At 46.1% G+C, this 22,685-nt stretch overlaps 1 protein-coding gene across 4 annotated transcripts; it reads right to left on the minus strand.

The window, feature by feature from the left end:
- On the minus strand, positions 1–22,514 carry dnajc9 (DnaJ (Hsp40) homolog, subfamily C, member 9). Of its 4 annotated transcripts, none has more exons than XM_069885883.1 (6): positions 22,471–22,514; positions 21,447–21,646; positions 18,966–19,106; positions 8,049–8,303; positions 7,105–7,191; positions 1–465 (listed from the first exon to the last, which is right to left on the minus strand). In XM_069885883.1, exons 2-6 carry the CDS (start codon positions 21,624–21,626, stop codon positions 361–363), a joined length of 768 nt encoding a protein of 255 aa, XP_069741984.1. In that variant the 5' UTR covers positions 21,627–21,646; positions 22,471–22,514; the 3' UTR covers positions 1–360. The 4 variants fall into 4 exon arrangements, with proteins under 4 accessions (XP_069741984.1, XP_069741983.1, XP_069741985.1 ...); XM_069885882.1 differs by having other exon boundaries at positions 22,447–22,514; XM_069885884.1 differs by lacking the exon at positions 22,471–22,514 and adding an exon at positions 21,886–22,223.
- Positions 22,515–22,685: the final 171 nt, after the last annotated feature.

Here is a 22,685-nt window from a genome sequence, read left to right on the forward strand (position 1 = left end):
GAGTGTTGGTAACAGCTTCAGTGTTACAACCTTTTATTGAATGTGATGCATTTCATATTGAAGCTTTCATCTGAATGTTAACACAGAATTTAAATAACAATCTTATCCAAAAAGGAACAATTTCCTGGAAAAATCACTGAAAAAAAAAACAGACCTTGTTTTCCTTTACATCTCCAAAACACTTGCAATGTAGAGTGAAAAGATCATAAGATAACAAATGGGGAACAGCAAACAGTAATTTTCAAGAAAAGAAGGTCTATATACACAAATAAACTGTCCAAATCAAACGTCAAGTCACAACATTGATGCTGGTTCTTCACACGAAGCAACTGAGAATCCACTGCCGGTCCACCTGCTTTTTCATTTCTTCCCTTTTTTCCCACCTTTTTGAGAGTTTCCAGAGTACTTGGCTTCCAGTGCAGCCAGGAAACTATTCATGTCCTTCTCTCGGTTCTTCTGTTTACTCTGAAGGTACAAATCAAGAACTCAGCTGCAGCTCCAAGGACTTCTTCAAATGGTCAATGTAAAGTAAAGCAGGATGAAGTTAGAACGCAAGAACAGGGGCATGCCACCTCGAGCTGATCCCGCCAGTGAACAAGACCTGTGGAGCCGCGACCATTTCCACATTTCCCCCCATACACAGGGAACTGTTTGATCACAAAAAGTTGCAAGTAGCAGACTTTCCAATCCTCTGAGGTTTGCACCAATTTATGGATTATTCCCCAAATAGAACCATAGAATATTACAGCACAGAAATAGGCCCTTCAGCCCATTTTGTCTGTGCCAAATTATCATTTTACCTGGTCCCACTGACTTGAACCAGGACCACAACCCTCCATACCCCTCCCATCCATGTATCTGTTCAAATTTTTTGTGTCAAAATTGAGCCTGCCTTTACCGCTTCAGCTGGCAGCTTGATCCACACTCCTACTGCTTTCTGTGTGAAGAAGTTCTCCCGATGCTGGCCTTGAAACTTTTTGCCTTTCACTCTTAACCCATGTATTCTCATTTGTATCTCAGCTAACATCAGCCTGCTTGCATTTACTCTATCTACACTCATCATAATTTTGTACATGTCCATCACGCCTCGCCTCATTCTTCTATGCTCCAGGGAATAAAGTAATAACCTGTTCAAGCTTTCCCTGTAACTCAGTTCCAAAAGTTCCTGCAACATCCTTGCAAATCTTCTCTGCACGCTTTGATTAATATCCTTCCTATAGTTAGGTGACTAAAATGACACACTATTCTCTAGATTTGGCCTCACCAATGTCTTATACAACTTAATCATGACATCCTAACTCTTTATGAAAGCCAATGTGCCAAAAATTCTCTTCACAACCCTGTCCACCTATGATGCCACTTTCAGGGAATTACATATCTGTATTCCAAGATTCCACCCCCCCTCCCCAACTTTTTCTCAGTGCCTTATCATTTACTGTGGGTGACCTACCTTGGCTAGTCTTTCCAAAGTGCTTCACATTTGTCTACATTAAATTCCACCTGACATTTTGCAGCTCATTTTTCCAGCTGGTCCAAATCCCTCTGCAGGCTTTGAAATCTTTCTTCACTGTCCATAACACCTCCAGTCTTTGTGTTATCTATAAATTTGCTGATCCAAGTTACCACATTATCATCCAGACCATTGATATATATGACAAACAACAATGGCCCAAGCACCGATCCCTGAGGCCCACCACAAATCACCAGCCTCCAGACTGAGAAGCTATCACCCACCACCACTCTCTGACTTCTGAACAGCCAATTTTGAATCTAGTTTTCTACCTCAGCAGGAATACCAAGGGACTGAACCTTCCTGATTGATCTCTCATGTGGGACCTTGTCAAAGGCCTTACTATAGTCAATGTAGGCTTCCACAGCCTTCCCTTAATCAACTTTGCTGGTAACCTCCTCGAAAAATTAGTTAAACGTGCCCTGCCACACACCTATCCCTAAGCAGCCCGTCTCTCCAAATCTTGTATATCAATCTCCCAGAACACCTTCCAATAATCTATGTACTACTGATGTCATGCTCACCCATCAATAATTTCCCTGATTATTTTTTTTAGAGCCTTTTTTTAAACAATAAAAAACCATGAGCTATGCTCCAATCCTCTGACAACCCACTCGCAGCTCTTTGGCTTGGCTTCGCGGACGAAGATTTATGGAGGAGGTAAATGTCCACGTCAGCTGCAGGCTCGTTTGTGGCTGACAAGTCCGATGCGGGACAGGCAGACACGGTTTCAGCAGTTGCAGGGGAAAATTGGTTGGTTGGGGTTCGGTGTTGGGTTTTTCCTCCTTTGTCTTTTGTCAGTGAGGTGGGCTCTGCGGTCTTCTTCAAAGGAGGTTGCTGCCTGCCGAACTGTGAGGCGCCAAGATGCATGGTTTGAGGCGATATCAGCCCACTGGCGGTGGTCAATGTGGCAGGCACCAAGAGATTTCTTTAGGCAGTCCTTGTACCTCTTCTTTGGTGCACCTCTGTCACGGTGGCCAGTGGAGAGCTCGCCATATAACACGATCTTGGGAAGGCGATGGTCCTCCATTCTGGAGACATGACCCACCCAGCGCAGCTGGATCTTCAGCAGCGTGGACTCGATGATGTCGACCTCTGCCATCTCGAGTACTTCGATGTTAGGGATGAAGTCGCTCCAATGAATGTTGAGGATGGAGCGGAGACAACGCTGGTGGAAGCGTTCTAGGAGCCGCAGGTGATGCCGGTAGAGGACCCATGATTCGGAGCTGAACAGGAGTGTGGGTATGACAATGGCTCTGTATACGCTTATCTTTGTGAGGTTTATCAGTTGGTTGTTTTTTCATACTCTTTTGTGTAGTCTTCCAAAGGCGCTATTTGCTTTGGCGAGTCTGTTGTCTATCTCGTTGTCGATCCTTGCATCTAATGAAATGGTGCAGCTGAGATAGGTAAACTGGTTGACCGTTTTGAGTTTTGTGTGCCCGATGGAGATGGTAGTCATGGTGGGGAGCTGGCTGATGGAGGACCTCAGTTTTCTTCAGGCTGACTTCCAGGCCAAATATTTTGGCAGTTTCCGCAAAACAGGATGTCAAGCGCTGAAGAGCTGGCTCTGAATGGGCAACTAAAGTGGCATTGTCTGCAAAGAGTAGTTCACAGACAAATTTCTCTTGTGTCTTGGTGTGAGCTTGCAGGCGCCTCAGATTGAAGAGACTGCCATCCGTGCGGACATATTAAATATATCTGCAAGGCTTCTGTGATTTCTACACTAGCCTCCCTCAAGGTCTGAGGCAATATCTTGTCAGGTCCTGGGGATTTATCCACCCTTATTTGCCTTAAGACAGGAAACACCTCCTCCTCTTTAATCTGTCTAGGTTCCACTGCTTGTTTGCATCACTTCTCTATCTCTGTGGCAGTTTCCTGAATGAACACTGATGCAATAAGCCCATTTAAGATCTGCCCCATCCCTTCTGGATTCATACACAGCAAACCACTGTTCTCAAAGAGGTCCAATGTTGTCCCTTTGATTCTTCATATCCCCGTAGAACCCCTAAACAATTTACTTCACCTTGTGTGTGAAACACCATTGATTACATCCTCTAAAGATTTTTGACACTACCAGAGATGCTGACTCTGGGGAAGCAGAGGACTGGTGCAAGGCACCAGAAAACAGGGAGACCACCTCCTATTTCAGAAGAAGCAGAGTAGACAACAGCAGCAGGCCAGCGAGAGGCAGGCTGTCGGTGGCTTGAGGCAAGAAACCTGCATAGGCAAATGGGGTCATGGGACTTCTAACAGGCTGGAGGCTGGCGAAGGGACACCAGCCAGAGCTCTCCTGGTCGTTTCAAATGTGGAGCTCGGGTGGACTGATGGATTGGATTGAAGATTGCGGGAGGGCTGGAGGCAAACCTACTGAAATTCAATGACTCTGGGGGACTTTCTCTTTCTTTGACTGTAAGGGTCAGCAGGCAGTTTCTGCTGATAGCGAATCTTTGTCTACCTTTACCATTGGCTAAAGGAAATTTCCTATAATATGACATTTTTCCAATTTTTTTAATAAGATTTTTGAATATAACCTCAACCAAGACTAGGCTCCTGCTTTGTTGAGTACCTGCATCCCACCTGCAGTGGCCAAACTGAACTCCCAGTTGCATACCATTTCCATTCCCCCAATGACCAGTCTGTCCTCACCCTCCTCCAGGACGAGGCAAATGAGAGGACAAGCACCTCATCTTCTGTCATAGGAAGTCTCCAACCCAGCGGCATGAAGATTTAATTCTCCAGGTTCACGTGACCCCGACTCCTGCTCTTCCTTTTTCTCTCTCCTCATGCATCAGGCCCTCTCACATTGCCCTTCTTGCCAAACCCCCTCGCATCCCTTCACCTAGTTTATGACAGTTCTTCCAGCATCACAGCATCTGCACACCCTTGACTTTCACTTATTTCCCTTACCCGCACCTGCCCATGAACTCCTCCTTATTCCCCTGCCCCCACCTGTCCACTAACCTTCTCTTGTTTCCTTTCACTCATCGCCTTCCTGTCTTACGAGATTCCATTTGGGGCGGCACAGGTAATTTGCACAATGCTATCCCAGCACCAGTGACCCGGGTTCGAGTTCCTGGCAGTCCACAAAGAGTTTGACCGTTTTCCCCGTGTCTGCATGGGTTTCCTCCAGGAGCTCTGGTTTCTTCCTGCCCTTCATAATGTACTGGGGTCGTAGGTTCATTGGGTGTAATTGGCCTGTTACTGCGCTGCAGGTCTAAATTAAATTATCTGCAGCCCTTTGTGGTCTCTGTGTAACCTCCCAGCTGTGGTGAAAACTTAGCTGAATACTTCATCCACCAAGGAGGACATGGTAGTTGGAAAATATCGGAAGGAAGATGTTGAAATTCGAGAGCAAAAAATAAATTGTTATAGTAACTCAATGGATCTTGAATAATGGAGTCAAAGGAATAGTGGAATCTGCATCAGTGTGTGAGCAAGAGATGGTCAGCATAAAGAGGGGACAGGTGAGGCAGGAGCTGAATCCAGGTGAGAGGGGTTCATGGACACTTGGGCCCAGGTGAAGGAAACATGGAGTAAATCACGAGAGTCTGCAGGCACCATGATTGATGTAAAAACACACTGCTGGAGAAACGTGGCAGGTCAGTGTACATTGTATAGCAAAGATAAAGTTACATAACCAATGTTTCGGGCTTGAGCCCTTCATCAACGTTGGTTATGTATCTTTATCTTTACTATATAAAGAACACTGCGAGGACGCAGCCTTGCTTCACGCCGTTGTCAATGGAGAAGGGTTCGGAGAGCTCATTGCTGTATCTGACCCGACCTTGTTGGTTTTCGTGCAATTGGATAACCATGTTGAAGAACTTGGGGGGGCATCCGAGGCACTCTAGTATTTGCCAAAGCCCTTTCCTGCTCACGGTGTCAAAGGCTTTGGTGAGATCAACAAAGGTGATGTAGAGTCCTTTGTTTTGTTCTCTGCACTTTTCTTGGAGCTGTCTGAGGGCAAAGACCATGTCAGTAGTTCCTCTGTTTGTGTGAAAGCCACACTGTAATTCTTTACTATCTTCTTCAGCACGATGCTGAAACAAGCCATGAAAGACCTCAACAATGAAGATGCTGTTTACATCCGGTACTGCACGGATGGCAGTCTCTTCAATCTGAGGCACCTGCAAGCTCACACCAAGACACAAGAGCAACTTGTCCGTGAACTACTCTTTGCAGACGATGCCGCTTTAGTTGCCCATTCAGAGCCAGCTCTCCAGCGCATGATGTCCTGTTTTGCGGAAACTGCCAAAATGTTTGGCCTGGAAGTCAGCCTGAACAAAACTGAGGTCCTCATCTCCATTGGGCACACAGAACTCAAAACGGTCAACCAGTTTACCTACCTCGGCTGCACCATTTCATATGATGCAAGGATCGACAAAGAGATAGACAACAGACTCACCAAGGCAAATAGCGCCTTTGGAAGACTACACAAAAGAGTCTGGAAAAACAATCACCTGAAGAAACACACAAAGATCAGTGTGTACAGAGCCGTTGTCATACCCACGCTCCTGTTCGGCTCCGAATCATGGGTCCTCTACCAGTATCACCTACAGCTCCTAGAACGCTTCCATCAGCGCTGTCTCTGCTCCATCCTCAACATTAATTGGAATGACTTAATCACCAACATTGAAGTACTTGAGCTGGCAGAGTCCGCAAGCATCGAATCCACACTGCTGAAGACCCAACTGCGCGGGTTGGGTCACGTCTCCAGAATGGAGGACCATTGCCTTCCCAAGATCGTGTTATATGGCGAACTCTCCACTGGCCACCGAGACAGAGGTGCACCAAAGAAGAGGTACAAGGACTGCTTAAAGAAATCTCTTGCTGCCTGCCACATTGACCACCTCCAGTGGGCAAATATCGCCTCCAACCATGCATCTTGGCGCCTCACAGTTCGGCGGGCTGCAACCTCCTTTGGAGAAGACCGCAGAGCCCACTTCACTGACAAAAGACAAAGGAGGAAAAACCCAACGCCCAACCCCAACCAACCAATTTTCCCTTGCAACCGCTGCAACCGTGCCTGCCTGTCCCGCATCGGACTTGTCAGTCACCAACGAGCCTGCAGCAGACGTGGACATACCCCTCCATAAATCTTCGTCCGCGAAGCCAAGCCAAAGAAGATAAAGAACACTATTTGACCTATTGAGTGTCTCCAGTAGTGTGTGTTTTTACTGAGGGAAGGATGGAGGTGCATGGATGCCACAGGGTGGCACAGTTTCCGCCACAACGCTGTTACGGCAGCAGCGATGAGGACCAGGATTCAAATCTCGCGCTGTTTGTAAGAAGCTTGTACGTTCTCCCCGTGTCTGCATGGGTTTTCCCTGGGGGCTCCGGTTTCAAAATATACTGAGGTGTAGGTAAATTGGGTGGCATTGACTTGAGGGCCGAAAGGGTCTGTTACTGTGCTGTATGCTCAAATTTAAAGAAATTTTATAACTTAAATTTAAATCTATTTAAATTCAATTTGGGAGTCATGAATTCATTACAAGTCATTTGGAGGTTTTTAAACATTAGTGGAGACAATTGGCAGAAGATTCCAGGAGACACAAATTGCCAAATCTGGGCTCCGGCCCAGCTGTCTCACTTACCTGGATTAGGTTTCTGAGAGAGTCAGCCCCAGCCTCCAGCCCCAACTCTTCTCTCACCGCTTCTGCTTCTTTTGCTTCCTTATCGCCCTGACGTGAAGAGGTGCAAGTTAGTGAGGAATCCAAGGGCAGTCCGCCTCCCCACACTGATCCTGCCTGATGCTGCCGAGTTGGCGCTCCAGCTCCTTACATAATTTTGTGAAGGGCTAGAGGGCAGGACGCTGCAGCTCACAATCACAACACCCTGTTGCAATTTATTTTAACATTCCATTTGGAAAGAACCATTTCTGGTGCAACTACCCAAAGCATGTTGGCTGCAGGCAGCCATTCTCAAGGAGACCACTGCATCCACAGTCCTTGAATTAAATGTCAAACTTGCAGGTACCTGCTGCAAGTCCAGAATGTGCAGTGACAGATGCAATTCCAAGTGCAATCCTCGACTTGCATAGATTTTTAAGTTAAGACATTGACTTTTTAAATTTTATTTACAGAAATAGTATCATGTAAAACCTAATAACAATCTTCTCAGCTTCAACATGATAGGCCACCGAGAGCTTTGACCCCTCATCCAGCTTATTAGGACATTCCGGGGGGCGGGGGGTTTCCAGAGCACGGAAGGGTGCCTTTACATCCATTCAGGGAAATGCAGGCAGACAAGGAAATCCTGTCTGCGAGGCGAAGGATTAGAACAGAGAAAACGATCTTACTAAACAGCAGAGCAGGCTCAACCAGCCAGATTGTCTACTCCTGCTCCAATATCTCATTATCTTATGTTAAGGGAAACGATTTCTATAATAATCCTATCTGTGCCTCAACATCACTTAACATGGTTACATTAGCAAAAAGCCTTGATCGATCGAAAAACTCACAAATTACATCTCAAAACTATAAGTGAACAACATGGAAAAACTGAGACTAATCATAAATTAAGACATTTGTTCTCTTACCCGCCTCTTGCGGGACCTCTGTTTTTTTGCGCTCTCTTTGGTAAACGCTGTGTATGCTGGGAGCTCTTGTGCCTCAATTGCTTTCTTGAGGATGTCTCGTATCCGTGATTCATCCTTAGTTGTTGAACACAGCACTGACTCCATGATGCTGTCCATATCCCCCTGAAATTCCAGATAGGCCTGTTTTATATCCGCCAACTCCTCTTCGGATCCTTTGTACTTGTCTTCAAAATTCTTAATATCGGCCACTGTGACCTAGGCACAATAATTAAACGTCAATCAATTGCTGACAGCCCACCACAATGCAGAAAGCTGAATCCCAGAGTGCATGGTAGATATGTGCAGTGTGGAACCAGGCCCCTCACCCAACTTGCCCACATCAACCAAAATACCCCTCACACACTAGGCCCACCTGCCTGCGTTTGGCTCATATCCCTCTAAACCCATCCTATTGTTGCAATAGTTCCTGCCTCAACAACCTCTGTCAACAGTTTGTGCCTTAGACCCACCACACCCTGTGTGGAAATGAACACTATAACAAAGTACAAATCAGGGATTCATTCACAAGCAGTAAAACTCCAATAATCTGGCACACTTAGGACTTCGATAAGAGCATAAAACATAGCAGCAGAAATAGGCCATTCAGCCCATCGAATCTACCCTGCCATTTAATCGCGAGCTGATCCATTTTCCCACTCAGCGTCACTGCCCGGCCTTCTCCCCATAACCTTTGAAGCCCTGGCTAATGAAGAACCTGCCTTAAATGTGCCCAATGCCCTGGACACTGCAACCACCCGTGGGAACAAATTCCACAGATTCACCCCCCTCCGGCTGAAGAAATTCCTCCGCATCTCTGTTCTAAGGGTATGTCTTTCAAAATCAAAGTTGTGTCCCCTTGTCCCAGACTCTCCAATCAAGGGAAACAATCGACTACAAGATGAATGAATCATACAGCACATCCATTTAAAACGCATAATTTTTAAAAAGTAAACTATTATTTTAGACAAACAGCACCTGAACAGGCCCTTCTGGCCCAGCAGCCTGTACCGCCCAATCAATCTACAAACCCCGTACATTTTGAAGGGTGGGAGGAAACCCAGGCAGACTTGGGGAAGCTCTTGACAGACAGTGCCGGATTTGAACTCTGGTTGCTGGTGCTGCAATAGCTTTGTGCTAACAGTAAGCCCCGTTGAACCAACACAGTAAATTCAAGAGGCCAAAATCTGTTATAGAACACAGAGACCCCTGCCCGCATCCTCCCCACACTACGGTCTCCTTTCCGCACCCTCCCCACACTATGGACCCCTCCCCACCCTTCTGACCCCTGCCCCCACCCTTCTGACCCCTGCCCCCACCCTTCTGACCCCTGCCCCCACCCTCCCCACACTACGGGCCCCTGCTCCCACATTACAAACCCCTGCCCTCACCATCCCCACACTACGGACCCCTGCCCAGATTCCCGACACTACAAACCCCTGTCCATTCACTTCCCACCCTACTGACCCCTGAAGGGGGTTGGGGGTGGAGTCATACATCATTTTTAGAGTGAGTGGTTGAATTAATGTTCCGGTTGGATGCAATTTGGATGACGTGAATGTTCCTTGATCTTAAACGATGACTAGAATCCTCACTTCCCAAACATCTCCTGCCCTGCTGGGCACCTCCGGCATTTTATGCTGTTTTGAGCATCTACCCTTTTGATTGTTGTGGGCTGGAGCATTAATAGCAAGCGTAAAGATCCCTAACTCAGTAGAACAATTAAAAGTACTGATTAAACATGGAAGATGCCAATCTTCAGCCCACGGGAATCTCTGAATCCCGCACCTACCTTCTTTATATCCTCCAACAATATAAGCACACAGTAAAACGAGAACGTCAACACAGAGCACAAGGAAAGGTTCAAGCTGGCTGAACAAAATGGATAACATTAGGCCTCCAAAAATCCAAGAGCAGTGTTGTGTTCACAATACATGGTGGGAAAGGGAATAGTGATGCTCAGGGACCAGTGGTGGCCATGGGTCTTTAAAAATGTTACATAAAATACTTTAAAATGTGTTTCTTACAGATCTGCCTTTGACAAAAATATTCTTGTGAGTGGGGCATGTTAGGCTGGAAGCAGGTGGGTCTTCGGCTGAAAAAGGTTGAGAACCACTGCTCGTGGAGGCTTTTCTAAGCTTGTAAGATGGGAGTGTGAAAAAGTGATTTAATTTTTTAAAGGAAAAAAAAATCAAATTTAGACATGCAGCACGGTAACAGGTCCTTTCCGTGCACGAGCCCGAGCTGCCCAATTAACTCCACCCCCCTAATGTTTTTTTTTAAAAGGGTGGGAGGAAACCAACGCAGTCACGGGGAGAATGTAGAGTCCTTATAGACAGCGCGAGATTTGAACCCTGGTCCCAATCGCTGGCGCTGTAACAGTGTTCCACCAATCATGTGGGCCGTTTTGATGGGAATGTACTGCTAGAAAAAATTCAAAAGTAGCATGACAAGAAATTACAAGTTAAATGGTACCTTCACTGCAAGAGGATAGAAACACAAGAATGATGTATAGAGTGGCTGAGAGTCTGCCTGGTTTTGTGTGGGGAAGGTCATTCTTCTGATTTGAGGGTTTTTTTTGATGAGGTGAACATAAATGATGAAGATCTGGCAAAGGACATTATATCGGTTGACTTTAGTGAATAAGATTCCTCATGGTTGGCCAATCCAGAAGATAAAGGCACACATTGAATGGGTAGATTGGAGTGTGGAGGTGGATTATTCTGGCAGGTGACTTGTGACCAGTGGTGTTCTGCAGGGATCAGTGCTGGGACTCCGGCTGCTTGCATTATATATACAAATGATGTGAACAAAAACCTAGCAGATTTGCAGATGACATGAACACTGGCAGAGTTGCATGTGGTTGTCAACAAACACACCAGGATATAGATCAATTGAAATTTGGACCGAGAAATGGCATATGGAATTTAACTTGGTTAAGTGTGAGGTGTGCTTTGGTGTGCAAATGCGAGGATAAAGTGTACAACAAATTGCAAGACCCTGAGGAGCACTAATGCACAGGGGGAACTTGAGATGAAGGTGTCACCACGGGTGGAGAGGGTGAAAAGAGTACTTGCCTTCACCAGATAGGACATTAAGAAAACTTTGGTTAGGCCCCATTTAGAGTACTGTGTTCAGTTCTGGTCACTGCAGGAAACTTTCGAGAGGATGCAGAAGAGGTTCATTCGGAGGATGTCTAGATTGGATAGACTTAGAAGAAGTTTGTCAAACTTGTACTGTTTTCTGGAGATCCAGAGATTATCAGAAACTGAAGGATAATCTGATAGAAGTATATAAAATGATCAGAGGCAGAGATCGATGAGATGGAGCCTTATCCCCAGATGAAAATGAAAAATAGGTTTAAGGCAAGAGGGAGAAAGTTTAAAAAAGATTTATGTATTTTTAAAACCACACAAGAGTGGTAGGTATGGGGAGAGGGCGTGCCGTAATACTGCAGGAGGAAGACGTGGAAAACGCCTCTCCTAGCAGAATTAATTAATGCCCAATATTTAAAAATCTTTTTAAAATTAAATTATTCTTAAATAAACTTCTTGGAGGTCCTAGAAGATGGCTACAAAAAAACCTAAACCTCAAACTTCAAAGAAAAAAATCGATTGCAACTGAATTAACTTGAAGGTCCAGCTCCAATTTTAGTTCCTCTCCAGCCACAATCGACGACTTCCCGGGTAAGAATCCAGGCTCCAGTGCCGCCCTCTCGGCGAACCGGGGAGGGTGGCGCTGGAGCACGGAGGAAGACTGTGGAAATTACTATAGACCCGACGTGCATGTCGCTGTCGAAGCCACCGCATCGGAGCTTGAAGACTCGACTTCAGCAGTGGTGGCAGGATGTACACAGGCCAATCAAAAAGCCCATTCAGAATTTCAACCCCTCACCACATCAACACAAAGAGGAAGAGGAGGAACTTGGAGGTGAAGAAGGACGTTCTAAACCACAATCTCAAGGAGAAGAAACAGAAGAAGAGGTGGGAAACCAGGATGTTCAAGGTAAAAAGGGTGCATGTTACCCCAACTCCTCTTGACCCACAGGTTTTTGGAAAAACTTTTGAAAATTGACTTAATTAGTCAAAAAATGGATGCTAAATTTGCTGAGGTTAAAATTGAATTGACAAATCAACCTGGGAGAGACTAAAGAGGAAATAACCGTAATGAAAACAGATGTAACAAGATGAAATAAATCTGTGGATAAAATTAAAATTCAGAAATTTGAAGAAGATTTTTATGATTGCCATATGGAAGTGGAACAATGTAAGGATACAGTTAGCAAGATTGAAGACTCTTTTACTGCATGGGAAGTTGAGAAGAAAGGTTTCTTACAAAAAGTTGATATGTTGGAGAACCAGAGCAGAAGAGATAATGTAAAAATAGTTGGTCTGCCTGAAGATTTTGAAGGAAATAATCCAGTGAAATTTTTTCAAATATTGGGATTGGAGAATTTTCCAAATGGTTTGGAGCTTGATAGAACACATAGCTCCCTAAAGAAAAAAACCGTATCCAGGACAACCGCCATGCTCCATCTTGATTAAATGTCATCAAGATAGGGAAATTATTTTAAGAAAGAGCAAGGGATCAACAAGGTACTTTGGTAATCCAGAATAACAGAGTATTTTTTTAATGCTGATTTGAGCAATGAAATTGTTAAGAGAAGAAAATAATTTAATCCAGTCATGTCTATTCTGTGGAACAAGGGATATAAATTTGCATCTCGTTACCCAGCAGTTCTTAAAGTTTTTATGGACAATATCTGTCTCAATTTTTTACTAATGAATTTGAAGCTTTGGAATTTGCCAGGTAGTTGCCTAACTTCAAGCAGAATGGAGGTTCTACATCTGTATCTCAATGGGGGGAGGGGGGGGTGGTTCAAGAAAAATTGAGAGGATGGGTGGGGTGGGGGTTCAAGTTGGCTGATAAAGATCAAGCTAATAGAGACCTTGAAGAAGCTTACCATACTTGATTGACTGAAGTTTAATTATGATATTCTATCTTGGGGTGGGGGGGATTCCTTTTTGTCCCTCGTGCCATCAGTGGCGAGGGCCACTTCTCATTATTAAGGGAGTTAGCATGGACTCAATTGGCACTTTTTCTTTACTCCTTTTTTTATTATTTAGGGCTTCCAACTTTCTTTCTTAAACAAATTAAATTAAAATAAAAAGAGTGGTAGGTATTTGATGGCCCACAATACCCACAGACATGGCATGTCTGCCTACTCATGTTCTCCCTCCTCCCATTCCCTGCCTGTTCATGTGCATGTGTTTGAGTAAATCAGTGCTTTGTGTCTGCTTCCACCACCTCTCCTGACTGGATGTTTCGGACACTTAACTCTGTCTGCATTTTACAAACAAACTCGCCCTGTAAATGTCCTCAGTATCCTGGCCCCCTCACCCCTGTCATTGTGCCCTCCATATTACAGAGGGTGGTCTTTACATTCAAAGCACCCAAGTCCCAAGAGGCCTCTCACAATACCCAGTCAAGGATGACACATTGTTCTCTCTCCTGGAATTCCTCCTCCACAATAATATTGCTCATTTGGTTTGACCAATTTAGACGCAGTTTAAATTGATTGGAGTTGTACCCTTATTGGAGGCATTAGAAGATAGAACGTTATCATACCGGACACATCTCCAATCCAGGCAACAACATGCAAAATTCTCTGCACCCATGAATGCCTCCACATCCTTACTGTTACCTGGCGACCAGAAATGAACACAAAAGTTTGATCTAACCAGTGTTTTTTGAGCTGCAATGTTACATCATGGTTCTTAAACTCAATCTCCCAATTAATGAAGGCCAGCCCAGCTTCTTAACCACCCCATCAACCTGTACCCCAAGATCCCTGTGTTCCTTCACTGTCAGGAATTGTGCTGCTAACCAGGTACTCCAACCTTCCATCTGCCCCCCTCTCCCACTAACTTTGTATCCTGTCTATATTCCAGAGACCAGCAACAACTGTTCACATGATCCACAACACCTCCAACCCATATTCCATCTGCAAACTTACTGACCCACTGATGCACCATCAATAACTTCAAAGACTAGAAGTTGTAGAGAAAATGATCGGTTTTTATTAACAACAGAGTAGAGGCACGTCCATGCTGGTCGAATGCCCTGGACTGAGGAGGTGGCTGTCACAGTCACCTTTATTCAGGGGTCTGTGGGAGGAGCCTGAGGCACAGTCAGCAAAGGCGCGTCTGGAAGAACTATAACAAGAACTAACACTTACAGATTCACCCCTCGTTTTAGAAAGTGCCTGGCGGGGTGAAGCAAATTAAATGTTCTTACAAACTGAGTCTTTTGGGTAATCTGGTCTGCCACCACGACCATCAGAGTACTAGCTGAGTTGCAGTGTTGAATCTTGGATGGTCTGGGACACCTTATGTTGCCGTCGGTGTCATCTTGGTGACGGATCTGACATGCCATCAACTGGGGCTGAGGTAACAGGCCTTGGCCCTAGTGTATCGTGGGTAGCAGTAGGTGAAGGGGGTGTGGGGTGGTCTCAGGGACTCCTAAGGGCACCACGTCCCGAACAGAGATCATATCCTCAAGCCCATCAGGTTACACCACATAGGTGTATTGGGGGTTGGTGGAGATGGACCCTTTCGACCAATGGGTCAGACATGGTTCCTCATGGGCTTCTAGAGTAGGACCGGTCCTGCGGACATCAGCCAGGATGGCAGCGTGGTCCCTGAAGTGGACTTCCTGGGGAAGGTAAACATCCTTCCATGTGGAGTGGCATCAGTGGTGGTACATAGGAGTGGAGCGCATCAGGGAGGAGACTGGAAGACTGGAAGACCTCCAGACCTCAGGGCTAGAAGGATGGTCTTCCAGACAGCAGCGTTCTTCCTTCGGGGGTTGTAGCTGGTGGTCCTGCTCATGGCGATGCCTCTGGCCAGCAGGTCAGAGGTCGTCACTCATAAAAGAGGACCCCTGTTCGCTATGGATATAACAGGGGTACCTGAACAGGATGAAGAGATTGCGAAGGGCCTTAGGGACTACAGCAATGGTCGTGTCCGGGCAGGGGATGGTGAACAGGAAACATGAGTACTCAACGAGGTTGAGGAAGTACACGTTGTGGTCAGAGGAGGGGAGGGGTCCCTTGAAATCAATGCTCAGGCCTTTATCAGATGTGCTCCGTCTGGTCGATAGAAGTGTGATTTGCATTCTGCTCAGACCTGGCAGGTTCTGGTCATGGCCCTGATCTCCTTGATGGAGTAAGGTAGGTTGCGGGCTTTGATAAAGTGGAAGAACCTGACCCCGAATGCCAAAGGTCATGCGGAGGGCCTATAACCAGTCTATTTGTGTGATGGCACGTTCTGTGGGATAGAGCATCTGGGGGCTCAATGGGCTTCCCAGGCTGGTACAAAATATCGTAATTGTAAGTGGAAAGTTCGATTCTCCACCTAAATATCTTGTCGTTTTTGATTTTACCTCACTGCTGATTGTTAAACATGAAAGCAACTGCATGTTGGTCAGTCAGTAAGGTAAATTGTTTTCAATTGAGGTAGTGTCTCCAGTGCTGTACTGCCTCAAAAATGGCCTGGGCCTCCTTCACGACCAAGGAGTGCTGAATTTCAGGGCCCTGGAGGGTGCGGGAGGAAAAGGCTAGGGGTCTGCCCACCTGGTTAAGGGTGGCAGCCAGGGCAGAGCCGGATACATCACTCTCCACCTGGAATGGGGTGGATTCATCCACCGCATGCATCGCGGCCTTGGCAGGGGAAAAGAGGTGGACTTGATGAGGGGGTGGCCTTGTCCGCATAATCAGGGAATCACTGGGCATAGCAGAAGCCTTGAGGCTGTGGGGAAGGGGAAATTCCAAATGTGGCCATATGTGGTCGGGATCAGGGCCAATGACTCCGTTCTATACAACACAGACAAGGATGGCCAGGTGGGTTGTGCGAAAAACAAATTTAGCCTTATTGTATATAAGGTTATGGAGTTTGGTGGCCTGGAGAAATTTTTGGAGATAGGCATCATGATCCTGCATGTCATGGCCACAAATGGTGAAGTTGTCAAGATACGGGAATGTGGCATGCAGCTCATACTGGTCTACTGTTCGGTCCATTTCCTCTTGGTGACGCCAAAGGGATCCCTCAGGAAATGGTAGAGGCGGCCATCTGCTGCAAAGGCAGTGTATTGACGGTCCTCCGGGCGGATGGGAGCTGGTGCCATGCCGACTTTAAATCAACAGTGGAGAATACTCGATATTGAGTGATTTGATTTACCGTGTCAGATATGTGGGGAAGAGGGTACACGCCCAGCAGCATGTATCTCCCCATTCTTTACTACCACCACTTAGGCTCTCTGGGGGCTGGTGCTGGCCTCAATTATCTCCTCATTCAGTAGCCGCTGCACCTCCGACCTAATAAAGGCCCTGTACCCAGCAGTAGACTGTACCACCTACTTTTGGTTTACAGTCAGGGGTGAGATTAGTGAACAGCGGTGGAGGGGTGATCCTGAGGGTTGAAAAGCTGCAGGTCATACGCGGTAGGAAATCTGAATGTTGGTGGCTGTAAACGATTGGAGGAAAGACCGGGGGGTTGAGCAGAGTGGGTGGTTTAAAAAATTGCTGGTTGCAGATAGTTGGGGGGGGGGGGGGGGGTGGTGCATCGTATTCCATCGTCACACTTTTAAGGTGGCATTGAAAGTCCAGCCCCAGCAGCACGAGGATTTAAAGTTTTTGTAGTCTGGGCCCCACACAGTTAGAGTCACTCCACAGTAGCCATGAATATCTGCCGTGTAGGACTCCAAGACTTTGTGGCTTACTGTGCTTACCGCGAGGGAGTAACACAGCACTGTGTCGGGGTGCTCCCACTATTGAACAGGCATCTTGTCTCTTGACCATTTACCTCGATTTGGCGAGTTGGTGAGGGCTACCTTGATCCAGTGCAATGGAGGCCAATGTTGAATCACTGTCAGACTCTGTAGATGCGGTGGAGTGTGTTCGATCCCAAGATGGCAGCCTCCAAGTTGCGCTGCTGGGTTGAGAAGATGACGCCGCCCAATTGTGCTGCTGGGTTGAGAAGATGGCAGCACCCAATGGTGCTGCTAGGTTTAGAGACTAACTTTTATTTACATACTTCACATAATCCCCTTTCTTTCCACAGCTAGAGCAAACTGCATCTTCCCCCAGGTGTTTATGCAAGCCACAAAAGTAACACTTTGGTGCTCACGGAGTACAGCGGCTGTAGTCGGGTCACTGGCAGGGGGTAGTGATGTTCTGCAGGCTCGTTGCCCTCCCACATCCTAAGATGGCGGTGTCCATGGTAACCAGGAAGCGGCCACGTTATCAGCCAAGTAGGTGTCCATATTTTGGAAGGCCACCTCTAGCGTTTCTGCTAGTTTGACTGCACTCTGCTCCAACAGTCTCTACTTGATCTGATGCCCGCAACATAACCGTCTCTGATCAAGTCCTCGTGTTCGCCATGGCTATCATGGCCTTGCAGCCGCAGCCCCGTCCAAGAGTTCGCAGGGCCCAGAGGTACTCGACGCTCGACTACCCGAGTCGCAGTTTTTGGGTAGCTAGGAGGTGCCTAGCGTAGACCTCATTTACCTTCCTCATACTGGATTTCCATTGCCTCTGGGGATGACTCAGAGTCTCTGATCATCAAATATACTGACCTGGGATAGTAGAGGAACGCTTCAAAGCAATGCAACCAGAGTTTGAAGCTGCTGGATGCGTCAGGCAATTGTGGATTGAGGTCCAGCTTTTCTGATTTCAAAATCTGCTCCATTATCAAAATAAAACTGTTGTTAACAAAATTGAAAAGACTAGAAGTTGTAGAGAAATTGAAAGGTTTTTATTAACAACAGAGTGGAGTCACGTCCTTGCTGGTTGACTGTCCTGGACTGAGGAGGGGGCAGTTGCACAGTCACCTTTATTCAGGGGTCTGTGGGAGGACCTTCAGACACAGTCAGTAAGGGACTAGTCCAGATGAGCTATAACAAGAACTAATACAGCCAAAACATATATCCAGTGGTTTACCACATGCACCCCTTCACTTCTTTATCCAAGTCATTTACAAAAATGTCCAGAACAGATCCCCGTGGAATACCACTGGCCACAGATCTCCATCTAGGATATGTTCCATCAACTACTATCCTCTGCCTTATATGGCTAAGACAATTCCAAATCCAATGGATTCCCATCATGGAAAATCCAGTCAAAGGCCTTACTAAGATCTATATACAACACATCCACTGCTCCACCTTCATCAATTTCCTTAAAAAGCTCAATTACATTTGTGAGGCAGAAGCTACCCCTCACAAAGCCATGCTGGTTTACCCTGAAAAGACAATGCTTCCCCAAATGTTCACCAATCCCCTCCAATAGTTTGCCCACCACTAACTCAAGATCCACTGGTCAATAATTCGCAGGATTCGCCCAATTACCTTCCGTTATCAACAGAGCAACATTTCCATCCTCCAATCCTCCGGTTCCCCTCGTGTAGCCAAAGATGATACAAATATCATCATCACGTCTCAGCAATCTCTTCCCACACTTCCCTTAGTAATTGGGGTATATCCCATCTGCCATTGTCATCACACTGTCCAGGGTTCAGTGTAAAATAGGACCTCACTGATCACCACTGACCAGAGTACAGTGTAAAACATGTCCTCAATGATCACCGCTGACCAGGGTACAGTGTAAAACATGTCCTCACTGATCACCGTTGACCAGGGTACAGTGTAAAACAGGTCCTCACTGATCATGTTGACCAAGGTACAGTGTAAAACAGGTCCTCACTGATCACCTCTGACCAGGGTACAGCGTAAAACAGAACCTCAATGATCACCACTGCTTCACAGCAGCTCCCAAGGCTTCAGATTTCAATCTCTCAGATTTCCCCAAGTCACCCTTGCTGGTACCTTTTTAAAGAGCAGTCTCCAATACTCCATCCAGTCACGATCCTGTGATGAGATATCTGCTTCTTCATTGACTGTACCTTGTTCAATGTATACTGCACGCTGCTCCTTGTCACTCAGAACTGCATACACTCTACCCAGGGTCTATTGGAAGCAGAGCAATATTTATCTTCAAAATGATGATCAGAACTCAGAGAGAACAGAAGATACAGTTCCAGTTCTTTTGGGAGTTTGACTTGAGAGATTTGTTTAAGCTTAAAAATTGAGATCAGTCATTGTGAAAATTTCAATTCTAGATATCGGGGAAGATAATTGTAAGATTTCAGTCCTCAATTCTGTAAAGGTTCTTGTGTGACTTTAAAAAATGTTTAACTGTGCCAGGAACATTATCATGCTTAGAATTTACATTCTGGCTGCACGTTGGACACTGTGATTGAAGTACAAACACAATGATATAGAATGGTACAATATAATTTTATTCATCAGTTCTATTTAACTCCATTAAATTAAAAAAATTGAATCAGACTTTTTCAGATTTATGTTTTAAATGCAGACAGGAAATTAGTATATCTGTTCATTCTACCTGGCAGTGTTAGAAATGGGTAAATTATTGGAATGAATAATGGGGTTTAAATTCCCACAGGATCCAATGTTATTTTTATTGGATGATATTAAGAATATTGAACCCAAGTTGAAATTGAACATGTATCAAAAGAAGTTTGTCCAAATTGCTTTATCGATAGCAAGAAAATGTATTGCCATAACTTGGAAGTCATACGCGGATTTGCTGAGGTCTGGCGTTGTATACCACATAAGAAAATTGCTTACAATTTAACAGACAAACATTATTTATTTTGCAAGACATGGAGCCCTTATTTACAAAATATGGGTGTTAATATTAAATGAAGCTCAGACATTCCCTTCTCCTCAAGGACTCAGTATAAGAAACTTTAAAGTAATAGGCACGCCTGTTGAGGGTCTCTTACCCTGCTCTCTTTCTTACTTTTTTCTTTTCTTTGTAGGTGAGGGGGTGGTGTATATAAGGAGGTTTTCTTATCTTTTCCTTTTTATACACATGTATTTGTATTATTTGAAACATTTTTTATTATGTGCTTTATTTGTGTAGTTCTAAATTTATAAATAAAGGAAAAGCACAATACTGGAGAAGCTCAGCAGTTCTAACAGTGTACTTTATATAGCAAAGGTAAAGATACAACCAGCGTTTCAGGCTTGAGCCCTTGGAGAGTAGGTTACAGAAACTGGAGCTGTCGACATTAATGCCATCTGCCGGGAGGGTGCCCAGATGGAAAATCAAGAGTTGCTCCTCTAATTTACAGGTGGCCTTGGTGGGATAGTACATGAGGGTCATGAACAGACCTGTGAGATGGGAGTGGGACACAGATTTGAAATGGTCCGCTATTGGGAGGTCCCAGTCACTGGTGCAGAGAGCGGAGGTGCTCAGCGAAGTGATCTCCCAGTTTCTCTGATGTGGAGAAGTCCACAAAGGGAGCAGCAGATCACTCCCACAGATACTGTTGCTTTACTTAAAAGGCCTGTTTGGGCCCCGAATTCTGGCGAGGGAGGTGTGGCCACAGACAAAGGTGCCAGGGGTGCAATTGGTGGGAAGGGAGCTTAAGGTTTCAAAGCAAAGTAAGGTGCGCTCACACCACTGGAACAAACAGGAGGCGATGCAGAGGGTGCTGGGGTGCAGGAGGCAAATCGGTGCCTCTGAAGGAACTCCGTTTAGATTCTCTTTCTCTTATAGGTGGCGGTGTTTGGCTTGTAGAGCCTGTGTCCTTACAGCAAACAAAAGGAAATAAATGTTGGTTTTATGTTTGTGATATTAAAGTACCTTGAACTTCGAATTAGGATTTCAATAATTTTTTTAAATTTGGTACTTAAAATAACATGTACAGGTGCACAATCCTTTATCCAGAACCCTTGACAGTGTGTTCCGAATTTCGGATTTTTCCGGATTTCGGAAAGCCAGATTTAACCCACCCGAATCCACCCCCTTCCAGTCACGCTGTCGGTCTCTCTCCTCCCCCCCCACTTCACCTGCCTGACTTGTGCTGTCGGTCTCCCCCACCTTGCCTGCCTGACTCGCACTGCTGGTCTACCCCCCAATTGCCCGACTTGCGCTCCCGGTCTCTCGCCAGCCTGACTCATACTGCCAATGTCTCCCCCACAATTGCCCAACTCACGCTGTCGGTCTCTCTTTCCACTTGCCAGATTTTGGAGCTTTCCAAATGTTAGATGTCCGGATAAAGGATTGTGTACCTGTACTGTGTTCCATCACAGCAACGCATGCAGTGACTAGTCTGTGGATATCGGTTCCTTGCCCAGTTATTCATCATAACACAATAGTGCCATGACTCCCCTGAATTGCTTATCCCCAAACAGAACGATTTACTCAAAACTGTATATCACTCTCATCCCCAGTCCTCCACAATTGCTCAAATGTGGGTGGCATTTAGAATTTACCTGGAATTTCTGGGTGGCTGCTTCCTTCTCTGCCTCAGTAACTCTGTCAGGGTGAACCTGGAGAGAAACTTTCCGATATCCTCTTCGGATCTCTGCCTCCGAGGACCCCGGCCGAACGCCCAACACCTGATACAAGTCCGAGGTACCAAACACCTCCTCACACTGGTCGAGGAGCCCCATGACAAAGCAGGCTTCTGCTCCTGTCACCAAGCAGAACACAATGAGGAAATTAAAAGACACACCAAGAGGATTAAAACAATTTGTTCTAATTTTAGAAGCCTGCGTTTGAAATTGGATGATGGAGAGATGGAAAACTGCAAGGGTCACACTGTTATTTAAAGAGGGCAGGAGGCAGAACGGAAATGATTGGCAGGTAAGGCTAACATCGGTGGTTGGGGCATTGTTGGAGTTGATTGCCAAGGATGAGGTTACAGAGTACCTGGAGGTTCATGACAAGATGGAAGAATGGAAAGTCTTGCCTGACAAACCTACTGCAAATTTTTGAAAAAATCAGACAAGACAAAGGAGATGCAGTATATTTGGACTCTCAAAAGGCCTTTGACAGGGTGGCGCAAATGAGCCCACTCAACAAGATGGGAGTCCATGGAATTACAGGCATGGTCAATGCATTGGCTGTCAGCAGGAAACAGAGAGTGGGAATAAAGGGATCCTATTCTGTTTGGCTACTGGTTACTGGTGGTGTTCCACAGGGATCGGTGTTGGGGCCACTTTCTTTAATGTTGAATTTAGATTACAGAATAAATGGCTGTGTGGCTAAATTTGCAGATAATACAAAGTAACATGGAGGGGTGAGGAGGGGGAACAGGGCAGGAGAGTTGGGGAGGAGAGAAGGGGTAGAAGGAGGAATGGGACAGGATAAGGGACGGGGAAGAAGGGGTGGGGAGGAGGATTGGGGCAGGACGAGGGGTGGGGGGGCAGGACAAGGGGTGGGGAGGCGGGACGGGCGGGGGGGGGGGGGGCAGGGAGGTAAAGGACGGACCCGTTCTCTCTCGCTCTCTCTCACCCCCAACGATTCCCTGCCGGTGCAAATATTCCCGCCCGGAAGCTGGCCCTGACCCGGAAGTACAACTCCTCCCCGTAGCACTTACAGGGGCGTTGCACTGGGTGGAGCCTGGCTGCAACGGTCCGGGGCTGATTCGGGGTGGGGAAGGGCGGCATCAGTTTAGTCTATGAGCCGGAGAATCCCTTTCTTGCATGAAAATGCCACGATCAGGAGGG

The sequence above is a fragment of the Narcine bancroftii genome, chromosome 6 (genome assembly GCF_036971445.1).
Source record: "Narcine bancroftii isolate sNarBan1 chromosome 6, sNarBan1.hap1, whole genome shotgun sequence".
Taxonomy (NCBI): domain Eukaryota; kingdom Metazoa; phylum Chordata; class Chondrichthyes; order Torpediniformes; family Narcinidae; genus Narcine; species Narcine bancroftii.

Excerpts from the sequence above, each read along its gene's own strand:
- dnajc9 (XM_069885883.1), bottom strand. The coding sequence starts at position 21,626 with ATGGGGCTCCTCGACCAGTGTGAGGAGGTGTTTGGTACCTCGGACTTG. Across the intron at positions 19,107-21,446 it reads CAGCCACCCAGAAATTCCAG|ACCCTGGGTAGAGTGTATGC; the intron begins GTAAATTCTAAA and ends TGCTTCCAATAG. Across the intron at positions 8,304-18,965 it reads GGAGACTGCTCTTTAAAAAG|GTCACAGTGGCCGATATTAA; the intron begins GTACCAGCAAGG and ends TATTGTGCCTAG.